The following is a 19,356-nucleotide window of genomic DNA, read 5'->3' as shown; positions in this document are numbered from 1 at the left end:
TCAACTTATCGTACACCACAAATTGTGACAGGAGAGGGCAACCTTGTATTCCACTGTGAGTGGGACAACTTGAATAAAACCACTACCAGTGTGCACGGCAGCAACATTGTAAACAGTGCTGGAGGAATCATGGTGCAGGAGGTCAAGCCCGGGTTCGAGAGCAGCAAGGACCGAATGCTACCTACCATCAATAGGTCACAACAGCGTAGCCTGAAGGTCGACACACCAAAAACTCTCCCACCCTTGCACTTTACTCACGTTGGCCCGAAGTTCCCTGAAGGCTCATCATTCACACCGCCAGCAGAGAATGACACAGTCTATGCCACTACGATGCAAGAGTACTACATCTGGCTCTTCATCAGATACATCGGAAGCTGTGGCCTGCAGCCTGTGCCTGGGCTAGGGGGTTTCACCTCTGCAACTGGTTCTCCCCCACCCAGCAAATCAACAGTCGACTACTGCACGCCTATCCACCAACCGATCACAGACAACGCAGTTGTTCGTGAGCTACTGAAGCGTTCCGAGGCAGCAACTGCTGAGGTGGGTCAGAGATGGGTCCTGAATACATTTGATCTGGGTGTCTGCATGAAAGCCCTTCCCATCATCTGGCGCTGGCCAAATGAATTTGCTAGTCATGTAGTAACGATTGGACCCTTCCACACATCCATGAACTACATCGGGATGCTCACTGGACACAAGATGCGTGGTTCTGGATATGCAGAGATTCTCTTTGAGGCACAACTAGTAACAAGTGGATCTCTCAAAGGTGTTCTCAGTGGAAAGGCCTACGCAAAGTCCCTCTTTTGCCTCAAAACAGTGTGTGAGGCAATGGAGAGGCTGTTGATGGAGAGATTCACTGAGGAGGAGAACATCATGATCTCTGACCCTGCTGTGCTTCTCAGAATGACCCAGTCTTGCAACCGAGAGCACCTCGATGAAGCCCTCAAAGACCCCTCAACTCTACTCCTCATCAAAAAGTACCATGCCTTTGAGGAAAAGGTGCGCAAGGGCCACCTGGGGAAGACAGCTGCCTTCTGGATGTCGTTCATTACCCACTGCCATCTTGTCTTCATGCTCCTCCACTCTGTGAAGACCAACAACCTCCAGCTGTTTCACAAGTGTAACGGAGAGATGGCAGATATCTTCTTCGCCTTTGACGGACACAACTACTCCAGGTTTGTGTAGCATACATGGTGAAATGTATAACCATCACTGAGTAGATTTTAATTGATACTTGGGTTCATGTATTATGAGAGGAGCTATTCCAATAAATGTCTACAGTATTTCCCTCTCTGTACTTTACAGATATCTGACTTGGCTGGAAGTCCACCTGACAAATCTGGAAAGCACGCACCCAGGGGCCAAGGACCTGCTTACTATGGGTGCAATCGCAGTGGCTCGCTCGATGATACCAGGGGCACTCAGTGCTGTCGACAAGACAATGGAAGAAACGTTCATGCGCTTTGCTAAATCATCAGGTACATCATTTTCTTTCAGTACATTATACATTTGAAACTGTAGAAACCAGCTTTATATGATGTAAACTGCTCTTACAAAACATTTCCCTTTTAATGATTGGGTTATGCAATTAAAATATGTTCACTTTTCAGGTGGCTTTGCTGGCCTGTACAGTCAGTTTGGGGCATACCAGAGATGGTGCCGAACAACCACAGCACGGGCACAGTTCTATGAAAAGACCCTTGAGATGGTGGATCTCATCGATGACCCAGACTGCCCAAGAGCAGGGAGACATCGTGAACTAGAGAAGGCAGAGATCAGAAAAGGCGAGGAGGCCGTTCAGCGAACCCTAACTACTATCAAGAACTTCACCAATCCGTTCACCATCATTGATAAGGACAAACTCTACTGCCTGGCCTCTGGTGCTCCCGTCCCCATGGATGTTGAGATGGATGTGTTACAAGCAGAAGCTGTGGGGAAAGCTGCGAAAGCTGACTTCATCAGGCGCCTGGAAAGCGGAGAACCTGAGAGCTTCTTCAACCCAATCAAGAGAAAGAAACTCAAGACCATGGAGGCTAGTAACAAGAAGATCACACTAACATCCTCACAGGGCAAGGTAAGGATGTAATCCAATACCCAAGTGCTTTTGTATTTTATGTTGTATTTTTAAATGGCGTCCTGTACATGCTATATTGAGATACAAGATTGAACTCCAAATTTGTTTATTAAAGACAGTGCACATCAATGAACAATGTAAAGATTGTAAATATGCCAATTTATAGCACATGAATAATTTTCACCTGTAGTCCTTCCTGTAGTACATATCAACCAATCACCATTTATCATTCCAGGTCATCCAGTATCAGGAGCAAAGCAACCTTGCATTCCTGCTCCTTGTCAAGTCTCAGAGTCAAGATGAGCCATTAGACCTGGGAGAACTCATGAAGTACTGCCTGATGCCAGTGCCTCCTAGCCTTGGGACACCAGATGGGTTCTTCTGCAAAACCAACAAAGCCTCCATTCTGCACTACCTTTTAGAGGACACCACACCACAAGATCTGCAATACCCCAAGGATGCCCTGTTCATCCAGGATGGAATGGCGCTGCTGCATACCCTTGCCAACCTTCCCCCAACATGTGGTGAGATATGCTTGCAGGTGCTTGATCAGATGGTGGCCAAGCAGCACTTTCTGTTCTCCACTGACAGTTACCATCCTGAGTCAATCAAAGCGCAGGAAAGGCTGAGGCGGGGCAGCTCAGAGAAGATCATTCTGGCTGGACCAGCAACCAGGAAGCCATATGACTTCAAAATGTTCCTTGCAAATGACGACAACAAAAAGCAGATGTGCCAGCTTCTTCTGAAAGTGTGGAGTGGACAAGAGGCAGCTACCAGGCTGGAGAGAACAGAGATGGCTGTGCTGATCGTGGAGGGGAAGGCCCACCAACTTGCCTCAACGAATGGCAAGGTAAAATTGAAAGCCCTTCGTGAATGGCGATTCAATTTGTAATTTTTCCTGAAAAAAAGGTGATTACCTGTGATGTTTGTCTAGATCTGAAACTGGCAGTGACTGGTGATTGAAATGCGGTGCCTTTTTGTGTTTCAGGTCGAGGTACGTGAACTCCCCACGATCTACAGCAACCAGGAAGAGACTGATACCAGGGTGGTTCTGTACCTCCATCATGCTGCTACCATCGGATACAAGAACGCTGTAGTCAGAACACCGGACACAGACATCCTGCTGATCCTGCTCCACCATGCCCACAACATCAAGCTGACGGTGTACCTGGATACAGGGTCAGGGAAGCATCGCCAACTTGTCAACGTCTCTGAGCTGGCAGAATCCCTGGGAGAGGACTACTGTGCCACTCTCCTGGGGTACTGTGTTCAGCGGAGAAGACTGCACCAGTGCCTTCAAAGGGAAGGGAAAAGTCGGGCCCTTGAAAAAGCTGGAGAAGAATCCCAGGTTTCACAGGGCATTCGGTGAACTGGGTGACAACTGGGATGCCAACCCTGAGGTGGAGAGGCAGTTAGAAAAATTCACCTGTGTGATGTACGGCCAGAGTCGCGAGTCATCAGTGGACATTGTCCGTGCCAAGCTGCTACGAAAAATGGTGGGAGAGGACAAGACCCTCACATCCAAGTCCAAGGTTGATCTGGCTCGCCTTCCTCCATGCCAGTCTGCCCTGAAGCCGCACATCCAGCGTGTGAACCACCGCGTAGCATTGTACAAAAGAGCCGATCAACCTATCATCGAAAAGCCAAAACCTTATGAGGAGCAAGGATGGATAAGGACTGATGAAGGACTGTTGAAACCAATGTGGTCCAGTGGTCCCATCCTACCAACCTCACTGGTGGATCTTCTGAACACAGGAGAGCACGAAGAAGAGGAGGAAGAGGAAGGAGAAGAAGAGTTTGACTCTGACGATTTCGATGAAAATGATGATGACTGACTCAGTGTAGAATCACTAATGCTAATGATGTTTATCTAAAACAAGCAAGAGAAGAGTGGTCACATTGAGTGCTAGGACTATTTTGACAGTTGTAATATTTAGAAAAATAAAACTTTGTGTTAACGTCTGTGTAGACGGACCTTAATATGAGTCTATTATTTCGTAAAACTGTGATTATTTTGTAAATAAAGCACTAATTAGCATACTAGTATACCATAGACACATGTAATCATGTTATGAATAGTTCTATCATGATCTATGCCCTTCAAAACATGGGTCTAGACACCTTCATTTTTCAATTATCTGCAATATTGGCTGAGATATGTCAAAAATCGTTTTTTTGATAATGGCAGCAGTAATTTGCATAAAAATGGTATGTGGGACATTTTTTCAGCTTGGGGCCATAGCTAGTCATTTTCTACACATTTTTTCCAATCTAGAAACACTGATTAGAAGTATATCTCCGGGGGGTGCAGGGGGACCTAGTCTTCCTACTAGACTATATCAATTTTGCTCACCAAATTTCAACCAATCAAAAATTTTCTATTTACTGCCAATTCTATTCACTTTCTAAATTTCGTATCAAATCCACTATCACTATCATCATCATCACAGTCCACTATATCCTAGCCTCGGTGCGTCGTGACATCATTAAACTCGGTTCGTAAAGCCAAGCAATGAATTCGGGTGGTTTGGTCACCTGCAGGTTGAATCCGTCCGGCTTTCGGTTCAAGGGAGGTGGTTTGGTTGGGCCGAGATTCCACGCACCATCTCGGCGCGGCACCTTGCGGTCCCGGGCCCGATGGCTCAATCTCCCCCGGTCGGAACCCCGTCCCCACGAGGGGCACCGTTCCGCTTCCTCCCACTCGCCCTTGAACCGGACCGGTCGCCTCGCCCGACAAAGCCCGGACTCGACCGTGCGGGGCGGGGCCAAGCCCGAATCGGCAACGACGCTTCGAAGAGAAGCGACGCAGCATCGATCCGCGCCGGGCCTCGCACCCAACAAAGCACACCACGCCCCGAGTGCTCGCATCGGCTATCCGTCGCCCTAACCGCTAACCCGGTTACCGTCGATGCTTCACCGGCATGCTCACACGCATACGCTACCCCTTTCACACTCCCAAAACCCGGCGTTCCAACGCCGTCCGCACATTCCACCAACGCTCTCCCTGTTACACACCACACCTCTCGCGCACACCTCGGTCCACACCTCTCCTCCGTTACGTCCTCCGTAACACACACCATGGGCGTGCACTCTGGCATCCATCCACTAACGCGCTCAGATGGGCTCTCCCACACTCGCGCTACCACTAACTCAGGTGTGCTTCCTCGCACACCCTCGACCATTCCAAGCGTGCATTCTCGCACCCACGCCACCACCAACTCACTCCTTGTGTCACACTCCGTACACCCCGACGTGCATTCTCGCTCGCACTCGGTTTCACTCCCACACTTTATAACACACCCACTCGCTGACGCACACTTTTTCCTCACACGCGTGCCATTTCCACTCACACGGGACCCTTCACCAACGCCCGGGTGCCATATCGATCCCAATCGCGTGACAATTCTTTTGTCGCTAAACATCCTCCTGCAAAATCTACCCGCACAATATACAGCACGACTCACCTGGGGGATCCTTTTCTCCACGCGAACCTGCAAACTTCCATTTGGATTAGCGAGTACATCATCATGATTTGAGCAGGGACTTTGTACATTTTCCATTTCTCCCTGCAATTCCCGGGCTACCTCCGTTATCTCTTCAATTTTAATTCCCAGCCCTGCTTTGTCTTTGTTCCCCTCGACGACCGTTGGCTTTAATAAAATTCCCGCTACCTCATCGGTCGCCGGCTTTTCCAAACCCCGTGTTGCGATTTCTACCCCCGTCATTGTACCCGTGCTTTCCTCCGCTTCGCTCAACCGGCGCTTCTCGACCCGCGTTACCTCCTCGTGCACCCCTGGGACCCTTTCGCCCACCATGCGATCCATGGTCTCCCCACATTTTTGCATGCGGTCACCCATTCTGTCCCCAATCTTGCCGATTCGCTCCATTTTGCTTCCTAGCCTCTCAAATTTATTGTCTAGTCACTCCCCCATTCTGTCCATAAGGGCCCCAATTTCTCCCCCCATTTCCCCCATACTGTGTTTCAAACCTCCAATTTGGTCTCCCATTTGTCCCATAAGGGCCCCCATCATTCTGTTTTCCATTTCTTCATTATTCTTGTCCATAAGGGCCTTCATTTGTATAAAAAAAGGTTCAAATCCACCGGTGGCGCTGCTACGGTCGCGGGCGCGGTCGCCGTGGCCATGTGCGAGGTGCCATTTTGTGCGCCCATAACCTCGTGCGCGAGAGCGCCATTTTGTGCGCCTGATACACCCTCAACCACCTCATTGCTCTCCTCCTCCCTTGCTTCCCCTAAGTCCTGGGTTACCCGTAACCCGTCTATCTCCCCCACCGACATCCGATCACCTTGATTGTCCATGGCGCGATCTCAAAATTCGGGTTTTATAAAACAACAAAATTTCGGCAGCTCGTAATTTTGACCAAATTTTTTTCTAGACGTTTTAAAAATTTGGTTCGGGCCTCGTATCCCACTCCTAGACACCAATTGTTATGGTAATAACACAATTGGTGTCCAAAATTTGGGCTAAATAAATTTAGTCCCAGGTTCGAATCCCAACTCCTGACTACCAATTGTTACGGACGCGGTTATAGATGTTATTTACCGAGCGGTTGGTATTACCGCGACCGAACAGTTATTCCCCGACTAATACCCGATTTGCCCCAAACTTTGGCCGGATTGCGCCACCGCTATTCAATCGGGAAAACTCTAAAGCAACCGAATGCAAAGAGGAAAACGAAGGCAAGGAAAGGTTTGGAAATACTACTAAATTTATTTACTATTCACACACATAAGCAAAAAGACAGCAGTCACGTTTATTTACAAGCACATGAGACGCAGGTGACACAGTGAAAATACTAGCTTATACAGACTTATTGTTACTACCCAGGGACAAGACAAAAGACAGACTACGAGCACACTTACACGGGGAATGATGATAGGGATGGCAGGTGGGTGGCTGGTGGATGGCTGGCGGGATAGGGAGGTCCAACTAGTTCTGCAGCTGATCGACTCGTGGGCAGCCGCCGCTCCTTCGCGGCCCTGCTCCAAACTGCCGTCCAGGCCTCACGCTGCTGTGGCTGCAGTTTCGGTGGCTCGAGCTGCAGTGAGTGCAGTTTCGGTGGCTCGAGCTGCAGTTCAACCCTGGACTTCTTCTCGTCTCTCTGTCGTCAAAGCTCATCTCCCTTGTCTGCTTTGGGAACGCCCTGCCTGCGGGTTATATAGGCCCCGCCCCTCAACCTTCGCGAACCTCCTCGATCTTTCTTTCCACACCCTCTCCAAGTCCAACCCCTTGTTCGTGGTTGGTTGAGTGGGGCTGACTCACTCCTCCCCTCTATGACGAGGTGGGGACCCGCCTTTCTTCCCCAACCCTGCCTCGTGGTCAATGGCGGCAATTGGAGCGGAGGTAGTTTCCAATCGACGAAAAGGGGGAATGGAGGTTTTTGGGAATGGGAATGAAGGGAATCTATCTCTTTCACTTGGTGCAATGGAGTACTTCTATTAATGGGAGACACAGCCTTACCCTAAAACACAGAATAAGATATAACTATCGAACAGGGGTATTCTATGTTTGGCTGACGTGTATGCTTGTGGACTAATTATGGGACGCCCTTTTGACCTTTACACAGCTCCGGAGGCAGGATGCGCAGAATAACCAATAATAATAATAAAGCACACAATAAAAAAAATACAGTCCTCATATCCGCAACAATATATATATATATTATTGGGTAAAATGCCAGGGGCGTAGAAAAGGCCTCTTTATATAAGGGTATGTGGGGTGGATCCAGAAAATTTTCATGGGGGGTTCACTTGAGGCTAAAATATTGACAGATCGCAAAATCTACCACCAAGCCTTATTCAAGTCAATGTATTCGTCTTCTATTTTTTTCACTTGACAATAAGCTAAAAGATTTAAAATGTCATGTAAAATGACAATATTTTACAACAAATCTAAACTGCGTATCAGGAAGTAACACAGAGCTCGAGGAGAAAAGTAAAGTGGCTTGGATTAATTGCTGCATGAAAGAAAAAATTGCGTGCGATTGTCCATTGTTAAATGATATCTCGCACCACGATCATGTGACAAACTACAAAGGCACTCAGTAGGGAGCATACCTTCGCCAGGTTGAACAGTGTACGTTTTGTATCCCACTGATAAACCGGATCTGGCTTCAGACTTAAACCAAAACCTCAACGGCTTCTTATTGTCGCCTAATAAACTCATCCACCAAGTTTAGTTATAAAACGTCCACAACGTTTTGAGATAACATGCTACATATCGCTTTTAGGCCTATCAAGTATCACTCAATGGTGAATATAATCAATTATAAAATTAAATAACTATCGTATTTGGATCCTGATCCGGATCTTCGCCAAAATCGGATCGATTTATCCTTGTCACAAACCCATCCTGTCAACTAAGTTTCGTTTGAATCCGTCCACAACTTTTTGAAATATAATTGTATATATCGTTTTTAGACCAATCGCTTGCTATGGTGAAGAATCATTTTTTTTAAATTCTCATATCTGGATCCGTATTCGGATCTTCATCAAAATCGAATAAATTCTTCCTTGTCACACTCCAAGTTTCGGCCAAATCCATCAACAACTTTTTGAAATATCGTGCGATAATATCGTTGAAGCCCTATCTCTCAATGGTGAAGAATCACTTAAAAAAATTAATAATTCTCGTATCCGGATCTGGATTCGGATTTTCACAAAATTCAAATCAATTCGTCTATGTCACACACTCAACCTGCCCACCAGATTTCATCTAAATCCATCAATAACTTTTTGAGATATCCTGCAAGCAAACAAATTGACAGCAGTGAAAACAACCTCGGCCCATTCTAGTTGGCGGAGGTTTAAAAAAAAAGGTAGGGGTGGAGGGGTGGGGGGGGGGAGGGCGGGGGTTCACGTGCACCCAGTGAACCCCCCTGGATCCGCCTCCGGGTATGTGCCATGTGGCAAAGTATAGAAAAGAAGGGACATTCCATAGCTTGTAGAAAATGCCAAACAGTACAAAATAAGGGGCATTCAAAAAATCTCGTGTGCATGCCAGACTACTCTTGTGTTCTGAGGAGGAACCAAGGAGGAGGAAGGGGCAAATACTCTAGAAAAGGAGGTTCTGAGGAGGAAGCAAATGCTCTAGAAAAGGTCATACAAAGGGGTGGCAATTTGATTCATACAACTGCATGAAGAAGTAATTGTATTTTACTTGCCAGATGTAGGGCGCGTTACCTTTCGTGTGGGTTGGCAATGCAAATTGGGGCACGTACCCTCAGTGCTTACTCGCATATTTAAAAGGCAGAACCATCAAGTATGCACAGGGTAATTTACGGAGCCAACTAGTGGGTCAGAACTTCCCGTCTATCGAAACTTACACACTAAATTGAGCCAATAGAGAATGAGACAAAATGGGCAGGATGGAAACAAACCGTTTACCAAATAAGGCACACGTATTTACAAGCACAATAATCAATGATGGAAAGCACATACATACAGGCACAGCAATGAAGAAAAAGACATACAAGATCAGATTCTTACACATACAGTCACATGAAAAAGTAAGTACACCCCATGTAAAGTTTTGACTTTTTCAACATATTTCAACATACAGCTATTTGACCTTCATTTCAACAATATTGATAGATAAAGGTGATATAATATAACAAATATCATGAAACATTTACATTTTATAGTCCATTGTATAATTTAAATAAACATAAATGCAAATTTTGCATGTGGAAAAAGTAAGTGCACCCTTTGCTCTAATAGGTGGTATTGCCCCCTTTGGCAGAAACAACCTCAAGTAGGCATTTCTTATAACTGTCTACCAGTCTCTGACATCGACTGGGAGAAATTTTTGCCCACTCCTCCATGCAGAATTCTTTCAGCTGTGCGATGTTTGAGGGGTTTCTTGCATGCACAGCTCGTTTCAAATTCCCCCACAACATCTCGATGGGATTTAGATCCGGGCTTTGACTTGGCCATTCCAGAACCCTCCATTTCTTTCTTTTCAGCCATTCCTTGGTGGATTTACTGGTATGTTTAGGGTCATTGTCATGTTGCAAGGTCCACCTTCGGTTGAGCTTCAACTTTCCGACAGATGGCCTCACATTATCCTCAAGCACCCTCTGGTACAATGAAGAATTCATAGTGGATCCTATGATGGTGAGCTGCCCAGGCCCTGATGCAGCAAAGCTGCCCCAAGCCATAATATTCCCACCACCATGCTTTACAGTTGGTATCAGGTTCTTGTGGTCAAATGCTGTCTTTGGTTTTCGCCAAACATGTCTTCTGGTACTGAGGCCAAATAGCTCTACCTTTGACTCATCTGTCCAGAGCACATTGTTCCAGAAGTGCTGGTCTTTGCCTAGGTGTTCATTGGCAAACTTTAGTCTTGCCCTGATGTTCTTTCTGGACAGCAAATGTTTCCTCCTGGCACACCTCCCATGTAGATCAAATTCGTGCAGCCTCTTTCTAATGGTAGACTCGTGCACTTTGACATCAACAGTGGCAAGAGATAGGCTACCTGTAGGTCCCGTGATGACATTCTGGGGTTCTTAGACACTTCTTTCAGCATCTTGCGGTCTGCTCTCGGGCTGAACTTGCTGGGGCGGCCTGGCCTGAACACGTTGGCAGTTGTTTGGAATCTTCTCCATTTGTAGATGATCTTCCGGACAGTCGAATGATTGATTTCAAATTGTTTGGAGATTTTAAAATCCCTTCGCAGACTCGTAGGCATCTATAACCTTCTTTCTGAAGGCCTCGGAGAGCACTTTTGATCTAGGCATGGTGACGCCGCACACTTCAACAACAAAGAGCAAACCAAACTAAATGTCTGAGGTTTAAATAAGACAGGTTCCTCCAAGATCCTCTCTAACCATGTTCTAATCATTTGCACCTGAGCTGGTGCACCTGATTCTAATTTTAGGTATTTGAAGTAGTGATAAATGTAGGGGTGTACTTACTTTTTCCAAATGCGAAATTTTAATTTATGTTTCTTGAAATTATACAATGGACTACAAAATGTAAATGTTTCATGATATTTGTTATATTATATCACCTTTATCTATCAATATTGTTGAAATGAAGATCAAATAGCTGTATGTTGAAATATGTTGAAAAAGTCAAAACTTTACATGGGGTGTACTTAATTTTTCACGTGACTGTAGCTCTTATTTCCTTTCTACAGTCTTATCATAGCTACACACGGGACATGGTGCCAGCAGACTCATACGAGGAAATGTAAATAGGAGGAGAAGATAGAACGGCACAGCAAGATGTTGGTTCGGCCTTTGGCTTACCCTGGCACATGTCAACGGACGTGTGCCAATCCCGAAACGTGAAACAAATATAGAATATGGATGGATAAGGAATGCATAAAGTGTAAATGTAAATGAGACTGTGTAGGCCTGCATATGCAGAGAGGAAAATGTGAGGTGCATATGTAAGGCTCACCCGGAAGGATCAAGAGGCGAGGCACCATCAGCTCTTTAAAATTATCATGCTCTTCTTGAGTCAAGGGAGACGAATTACAAATTACTAGCAGAGTACCCACCCTACATGGATCTTGTTCCAATCATGCAACACGTGCTTCTAACACATACCTTTATTTGGGCGGTGTACAAGCAAGTATCAGTACCTCAATCACTCCCGGGAAAAAAAAATAACCCGGGTTACGTGCATGAAGCAAAAACATGCCCACTGCTTTTAATTCAAAACAACTCACTGCACTGGAAAACGTGGGGAATTGTAATAACCTCTCTCACCTGGAGGTGGCGCTGCATGATACACATTTACAGGGGAGAGCTAAGAATGTCACCAGAAGAGGGACAGAGCTATGAACGCATCCAAGGGTGGAGCGATGAACGCCACCAGGGGGGTGGAGCTATGAACGCCACCAGAGGGGTGGAGCAATGAACGCCATCATGGAGGTGGAGCCCAATGCTTCGAGGGGAGGACGGTTGTCAGCGGAGACGAGGGAAGAGCTGAAAAAGGTGCAAGAAGATTGCGCAAGTTCTGAGGAGAACGGGAGGGAGCCTGAGACGTGTGGGAGAGGATTGTGCCATCTCTGAGGAGAGCTTGCTAGTTCTGAATAGATTTGAGACAGGTCTGGGGAGATTACCTACCCTATACATGCGAGAGGGTGGAGAGTTTTAAGGGGTCGTCCTGTCTGCCTGCCTTGGCGCTGCTCTCATCTCCCCCCCCCCCCCCCTTGCCTGTTTATCTTACTGCTCATCTCATCAACTCTTCATCGTCCTGATCATCTCCTCCTCACCTCCTCACCACCTGTTTGTGGCTGCTCAATGCCCCCATCTTCCTCCCTTGCTACCACGACAGCTGAGACCACAGTTTTGTCCCTTTCCCATCTGTGATTGTGTCTGGTGTGAGGCACCATAGATTCCTTCAGATTTATTTTACCTCATTGTTTACCTCATTGTACATAGTTATTTGTTGTTCCTTGAATTCCTCATATCCCCTCCCTCAATCCCATCATCAAATTCCCCTATCGGGTCAATCTTCCCTGGATATTATTTGTTCGGGAATAAACCCGTTTAGTTTTAAAAGAGATAAGGATCCTCGTTTCTCCTCAGTTCTGAGTGAGCATAATATCTCCATAAATAGAACAGAATCTGAGGGAGTTAAAGCCTGTTCGGTCCATCTGTTCAGAGGCAGTCTTAATTTTTTTTTTTAATTGATAAATTTATAATAATCAATTAATGCGTTGTTAATCGCCCTGAACACGACAATAGATCAATACCCTTAGGACAATTCCCGTGTTGGACTTGGTCTGTCTGCCAAATTTGGTGGGTGGCAGCCCAGTGGTCTTTGCTAAAACCGTGAACGAACAGACACATCTGAGGAATATTATTTATTTGATATTGTCGCGTGATTCCCCTTGGTGAAGACCGGGAAATCATGGATGGAAACGAGCGTTAATGAAGGCGTTATTCAATACGGATTTTATATCTACGTGCAGGAGGAGGAGAGAAGAAGAAGAAGCGGGAAGCTTTTACCTGTCGGTCCCGCACAGCAGCTTTCAACCCTGTGGAAATTAACTCAAGCGGGAACGGTATTAGAATATACAGGGGAAAATAATATAAGGGTTTATTTTACAATGGAATGCCGGGACAAAGGAAACGCGATAATAATAAGGTTCCTATATGGGGCGCTCCCACACCAGACGTCTACAACAAACAAGGGAATATATATCAAAAATAAAGGGGTTGTCATGCATGTGTGTGTGGGCTGAAGTGTCAGGGATAGTCAGGCCTGTTGGCGGGAAGAAGGCCTCGATGCGCCCTTGTACGCGCACTGCTAGGCCAGCGCACGCTGCCGCGGCAAGCCTTGCATCCCCGCACGATCGCTCGCGATGTCCGGAACCAAAGGAGAGAGTCGATGGTGTAGGAAGGCGTAAGGGGCAGCAGGAGAAGAAGGGAAGAGAGTCCAAAGCGAGGAGAAGGACGTCCGGGCATGAAGGGATCCAGAACCAGAGGGCAGAAGGGGTAAAATGTCAGTCTCCTCATACTTTTAACGTCAGCTCCTGACGTCACCGGTGCTTCTCCTCCAATCAGCGCATCGCTTCTTGCTCGCCCCTCACATCCTCCAATCCGAGGGAAGCTTCTTGCCCCACCCCTGGCCAATCACCAGTCCTTCCTTACTCTGCCAATCGGCGCCCTTCGTCCTGCCTGGTGTCTTCCTTCCACCAATCAGTGGCCAGCTTCTTGCCCCTGCCTTGACCAATCACAAGCTTCATCCTGCCTCGTCTCCCTATTGGTGGTGTCTTGTCCAATGGTGTGATCTAGCCATCATACCCTTTGACCAATCCTTCGTGAGGTGGGCGTGTCCTCAGCCTGCCTGAGCAATGTGCGTCTGCCAAGTCGGGATTGTCAGCCCAAGCGCGTCATCTGGGTTCTGGTTAGCTTTATTGTTGTGGGGGGGGGGGGGGGGTAATTTGTGTGTGCGCTAATGGGGATGGATTCCTAACTAATGTCTAATGTGATGCCATAAGAGACACAGGGATGATCACAGAGGGAACGACGTACAAGGGGATTTTACCCTTATGCCCTAATCTAGTTAACAAGCTCACAAATATACACGTAATCCGACATCTGAGCTAAAAAGGTTCTCTACTTATTACATGGGGTGATTCTTCTTCTTCACGACAGTCGGAGCATGATACCTACACAGATCTACCTGATCTATATATCACTCTACCCCAAAATTAATAACGATATGTAGGTTGGGAGTAAATTGAGGATAATTTGACCGTAGGAAAAAGAAAGGAGCCGAGTGGAGATTTGGAGGGATTGGGAGGAAGATAGGGAGGATATAGGAGTTTGTGGATAGAAAAGAAGGGGAGGAGCAGAAAAAGGAAAGAGGTTAAAGAAAAAGTCTGTCATGTTGGCATAAAAATACTGTAAATAGATGATTCCAAAAGTGAAGGACAACAGGGTAGCAGAATGTCTTAGTGTAGTCAGAAGGGATGGGACTATTGGATGGGACAGGGAACTATGGAAGGGACTCATCTGAGAGATATTGCTGAAGGGTGTGGGTCGGGGAGTTCCCCATGCAGACGTCCCTCAAAATAATTTATTACATTATGACGTCATTGACATCCAGATTGGGGAAAATAGAGCTAAATAAGTGAGAAAAAAACTTCTTTTTTTTAATTAAAAAACAATTGTGGATATATATATGAATGAATGATCGTTTTAAGGCCATTTTCCCCGCTAGAGCAGGGGTTAGCCTTGCGGGCCCCATGACAATCATGGTTCCCTGTTTGAGGCAATGTTTTTATGGCCGGATGCCCTTCCTGGCGCCAACCTAACCGCTAAGCCAACACCAGGCCAACATTTGTTAGCCAACATTTTGCCAAATATTTTGGTATCCAAATATTTGGTAGCCAAATATTTTGGTATCCACAAATGTATTTCTTTGGTTTGCAGTGGAACAAAACAAAAAAGTGGAAAAAATTACTAAATCTTAGCTTATTCCACACAGAAATCCTAAAATGTCCCAGACAATATTATTGGCAACCTTTTAGAAATTGTTAGAAATAACTAGATTTCAAGCATCGCAATTTTAAGCCAACATTTATGGATGGAATCCACAAAAAGAAAGCAAACAAGGTAGGAAGGAATGACAAGGGAGAAATGAGACTACAATAGAACATCACAATCCTATTGTCGTGGCCAAAAATATTGGCACACTTGCACTTTTTCAAATAATGCACCATTTCTTCCAGAGAATTATTGAAATAAAAAAATATTTTGGTATCCACAAATGTATTTCTTTGGTTTGCAGTGGAACAAAACAAAAAAAGTGGAAAAAATTACTAAATCTTAGCTTATTCCACACAGAAATCCTAAAATGGCCCGGCCAATATTATTTGCACCTTTTAGAAGTTGTTAGAAATAATTAGATTTCAAGCAGGTGATTTTCCTTTACTTTGGAATTGAACTCACCTGTGGTGAGTTGCAGGTGCGTGCAATATAAAAATCACTCATTCAACCAGTTTGAATGGAGAAAAGGAGTCATTCTGCTGTTTTATGTCACTGTGCGTACCTCAATGAGCATGGAGAAAATAAAGAAAACCAGAGAATTGTCTGAGGTCAGACACAAGATTGTAGTCAAGCATGGACAATCTCAAGGCTACAAGTTTATCTCCAGAGACCTTGATGTTTCTGTGTCCACCGTACACAATGTTATCAGGAAGTTTAAGGCCCATGGCACTGTAGCCAACATCCCTGGACATGGCCGCAAGAGAAAACCTGATCGAAGATTGCAGCGAAGGATTGTTCGAATGGTGGAGAAAGCACCTCAATCAACTGCCAAACAGATTCCAGCTGACCTTCAGACACAAGGTACGACAGTTTCAACTCACACCATCAGTCGCCAACTCATTGAAAGGGGTTCTATGGTAGGAGACCCATGAGGACCCCACTGAGCGAGAGACATAAGAATGCCTGACTAGAGTTTGCCAAAACACACCTGAACAAGTCAAAATCCTTCTGGGAGAATATCCTGTGGATAGATGAGACCAAATTATAGCTTTGTGGTAAAGCACATCATCTCTATGTTTACAGAAAACAAAATGAAGCGTTGAAAGAAAAGAACACCTTTCCTACAGTCAAACATGGAGGAGGTTCAGTGATGTTTTGCTGTGCTGCCTCTGGCATTGGGTGCCTTGAATGTGTACATGGCATCATGAAATCAGGAGATTACCAAGGCATTTTGGAGCACAATATTGAACCCAGTGTCAGAAAGCTGGGTCTCCGTCGAAGGTCATGGGTCTTGCAGCAGCACATTTACCCCAAACACACTTCAAAAAGCACCCAGGAATGGTTCAAGACAAAATGCTGGACTGTTGTGAAGTGGCCAGCAATGAGTCCAGATCTAAATCACATTGAACACCTGTGGGGAGATCTGAAAACAGCAGTTTGGAGAAGGCACCCTTCAAATCTGGGAGAACTGGAACAATTTACACAAGAAGAGTGGGCCAAACTGCCAGTAGCGAGGTGTAGGATGATCATTTATGGCTATACGAAGAGCTTATAACCACCTTCAGAGGCCATTTTTCCCCGCAAAGCGGGGATTGGCCTTTTTCGGGAACCGTGGTTGTTGTTGTTTTTCGGTCCCCTATTTGAAGTAATGTTTTACGGCCGGATGCCCTTCCTGACGCCAACCCTTTTTGCCGCCTTTAACGACAAACAGGGAATTACCAGTGAACTGGTACTCAATTAGCCGACCTCGGAAGGATGACAGGCTGAGTCAACCCCCCTGGCGTTAATTCAGCGATCGACCGGGATTCGAACCCAGGATCCTTGGATCCTAAGCCGGCACCCTAGCCGCTAGCCCAACACCAGGGATTTGGGCTAGCGATTTGGGTTGGATTTGGACCCAGGGATTTGGGTTGGGCTAGCCCAACACTAGCAACACCAGGGCTAGCCGGCACCAGGGATACGAAGAGCTTGACTGCAGTTATTTTGTCCAAAGGCTGTGCTACCAAATATTTAGTCTAGGGTGCCAATATTTTTTGCCACGACTATATCTATATATATAAAACACAGTTTGTGTGTGTGTGTGCGTGTGTGTAATGTTACCGATAGACTCCTAAACGGAGAGGCTCACATACTTGATATTTGGCACAGACATGGCCATTGAGCCTGGGAAGAACATGGCCAACCTAAAAATTTATTTCATAATATTTTTTTACCATATTTTTACCTCAGCGCATTTCAGCGAGGAATATTATGCACGGAATCTGACCGGTGGCAGAGCAGCGTGCTGATTCGCTCAGAGCGATCACGTGAAGTTCCTTGCCGCCATTAACTCAGTTACGCATTCGCACGTATTTCAGAGCGAAAAGCGATTGCGTTTTTTCACATTTCAGCGAGGAACATTGCCATTCACACCACATAGGTTTTTTTTCTTTCATCTTTGGATCCATATTTTTTTTCAGCGAGGAATATTATACACGGAATCTGAATCGGTGGCAGAGCAGCGCGCTGATTCGCTCATTCGCGCTCATTGATGACGATCATGATCACGTGATGACGTGATCACGAATGATGTTTGTGACGCGATCACGTGATGTTCCTTGCCGCCATAAACTCACAGCAAGTAGCATAGATTTTAGCATGATTAGCATTTAGCATGATTTAGCATGATTTAGCATAGATAGTAGCATGTTTCACATAGATTTTTTTTCAGCGAGGAATATTATACACGGATTCTGACCGGTGGCAGAGCAGCGCGCTGATTCGCTCAGAGCGATCACGTGATGTTCCATCCCCGCCGCCAGTTGGCTTCACTTTTCACGGAGTATGAGCGTTCTATATATTTTCAATTCAGTGCGCCCGACTCGCTCACGTACTTGATTTGTGGCATAGACATGGCCATTGGGCCTTCACGGTGTAATTTGTGCGAGGCTTTTGTCCGAGTGAGCTTGAGTCGAGAGGGCGAATGTACGGGTTGGGAATGTATGGGTCTCCCTTCCCCCACCCTGCAACGCCACATCACAGGATCGGTGAGTCTCGTCACAGGTGGAGGACGTCACAGGATCGGTGAGTCTCCAAATCCGCTTCGTGCTGTTGCGAAGATTCAGGACGATGTCGCGATTGTTGTGCTGCTCTCCGACCATGAGAACTGCAACGTCATTGTTGACTGGCCCTCCCCTTCCCTCCCCCTTCACCCCCCTCCCCTATCCCCCTCCCCCCTCTTCTCCCTCACGTTTATACACGGAATGCCGGGTACTCCCCCCCTCCTCTTCTCCCCTCCCCCCTTCTCCTCCTCTCCCCCCCCGTTCCCCTCCCCTCCTCTTCCCCCTCCCCTCCTCTCCCCCGCCCGGCAATGCCGGGTACTTCTGCTAGTATATACATATATACATATATATATGAAGTTCCCAGAGATCCCAGAGAAATCGAGTGGATAAACAAATATATTTCATTAATGTAGTATTGATGTAGCGCAGGCCTAATGGGCCAAATGTCCACCTCCCGCGTTAAATGTCCTTGTGATTGTAAAAAATAGTTCCACATCTTAAGTTGATCTTATTGGGGGGTCAAAAAGGCATTACCATTTAAAAAGATTTTTGGAGTCACAAATGACTTATATTGCAATAACATCAGGAAACTCACCCACTGCTGGGAAAGATGGTTGAAATTGCTGGAAACTACATGGAATGATAGAAGAGGAAGAGCATGTGTGCTGCACTTCACTGGTGAGTGGTGCAGGTCTATTCCTTCAGGGCTGGGGGGAAATCCTTTTACCCACCCTCTCCCCACCCCATTTTATTCGTAATCCAGTCTTTCTACACAACCAGGAGAGCAACTGATTTTCCTGAATGACTCCATTGACAAGCAATTACCATTTAAGGAGAGTTCTGAATTCACAGTGTGAATTTGTACAACAACTATCACACAGTGCAAGAACCAGGATAACTATTGTGGTTTCTAAGTTGTCGGGTGTAAAAGTCCTCCCCAATTGTACCTTACACATGATACAAGCAGAACCTGCAAATACCTAAGTGTTCACCTTCGGAGGAGGCACATTATCATTTTGGGTAAAGTGCTGTAGCCTGTAGGCCTGAATTGGATTATCAAGTTCTCATGTTATGTGGTACCTGTTTCCATGGTGACATATGCAACTTGAGTACCAAATGAATCATGCAGCCCACTGACAAATGAACATGTAAATGAACGCAGACTTGCTTTGTGTTACTTGTATATATTGGAAGAGAGCAGGAGCAGAGTTGCTGGGGCCAAAGATGGCACCACAGGGGCTGTGAAAGATTAAGCAGTATCCAGTATGA

General features: G+C 46.1%; 1 protein-coding gene across 1 annotated transcript; it reads left to right on the top strand.

Moving 5' to 3' along the window:
* The first annotated feature begins 585 nt into the window (after nt 1–585).
* Nucleotides 586–18,730, top strand: LOC144891220 (uncharacterized). Its single transcript, XM_078773603.1, has 6 exons — nt 586–1,175; nt 1,306–1,478; nt 1,611–2,074; nt 2,310–2,924; nt 3,063–3,236; nt 18,674–18,730. The coding sequence occupies exons 1-6, from the start codon at nt 586–588 to the stop codon at nt 18,728–18,730; spliced, it is 2,073 nt and encodes a 690-aa protein (XP_078629729.1).
* Nucleotides 18,731–19,356: the final 626 nt, after the last annotated feature.

The sequence above is a fragment of the Myxine glutinosa genome, chromosome 3 (assembly GCF_964187855.1).
Source record: "Myxine glutinosa chromosome 3, kmMyxGlut1.1, whole genome shotgun sequence".
Taxonomy (NCBI): Eukaryota; Metazoa; Chordata; class Myxini; order Myxiniformes; family Myxinidae; genus Myxine; species Myxine glutinosa.
The sequence above is the reverse complement of the archived record's forward strand: the minus strand, read 5'-3'. Positions and strand labels throughout refer to the sequence as shown.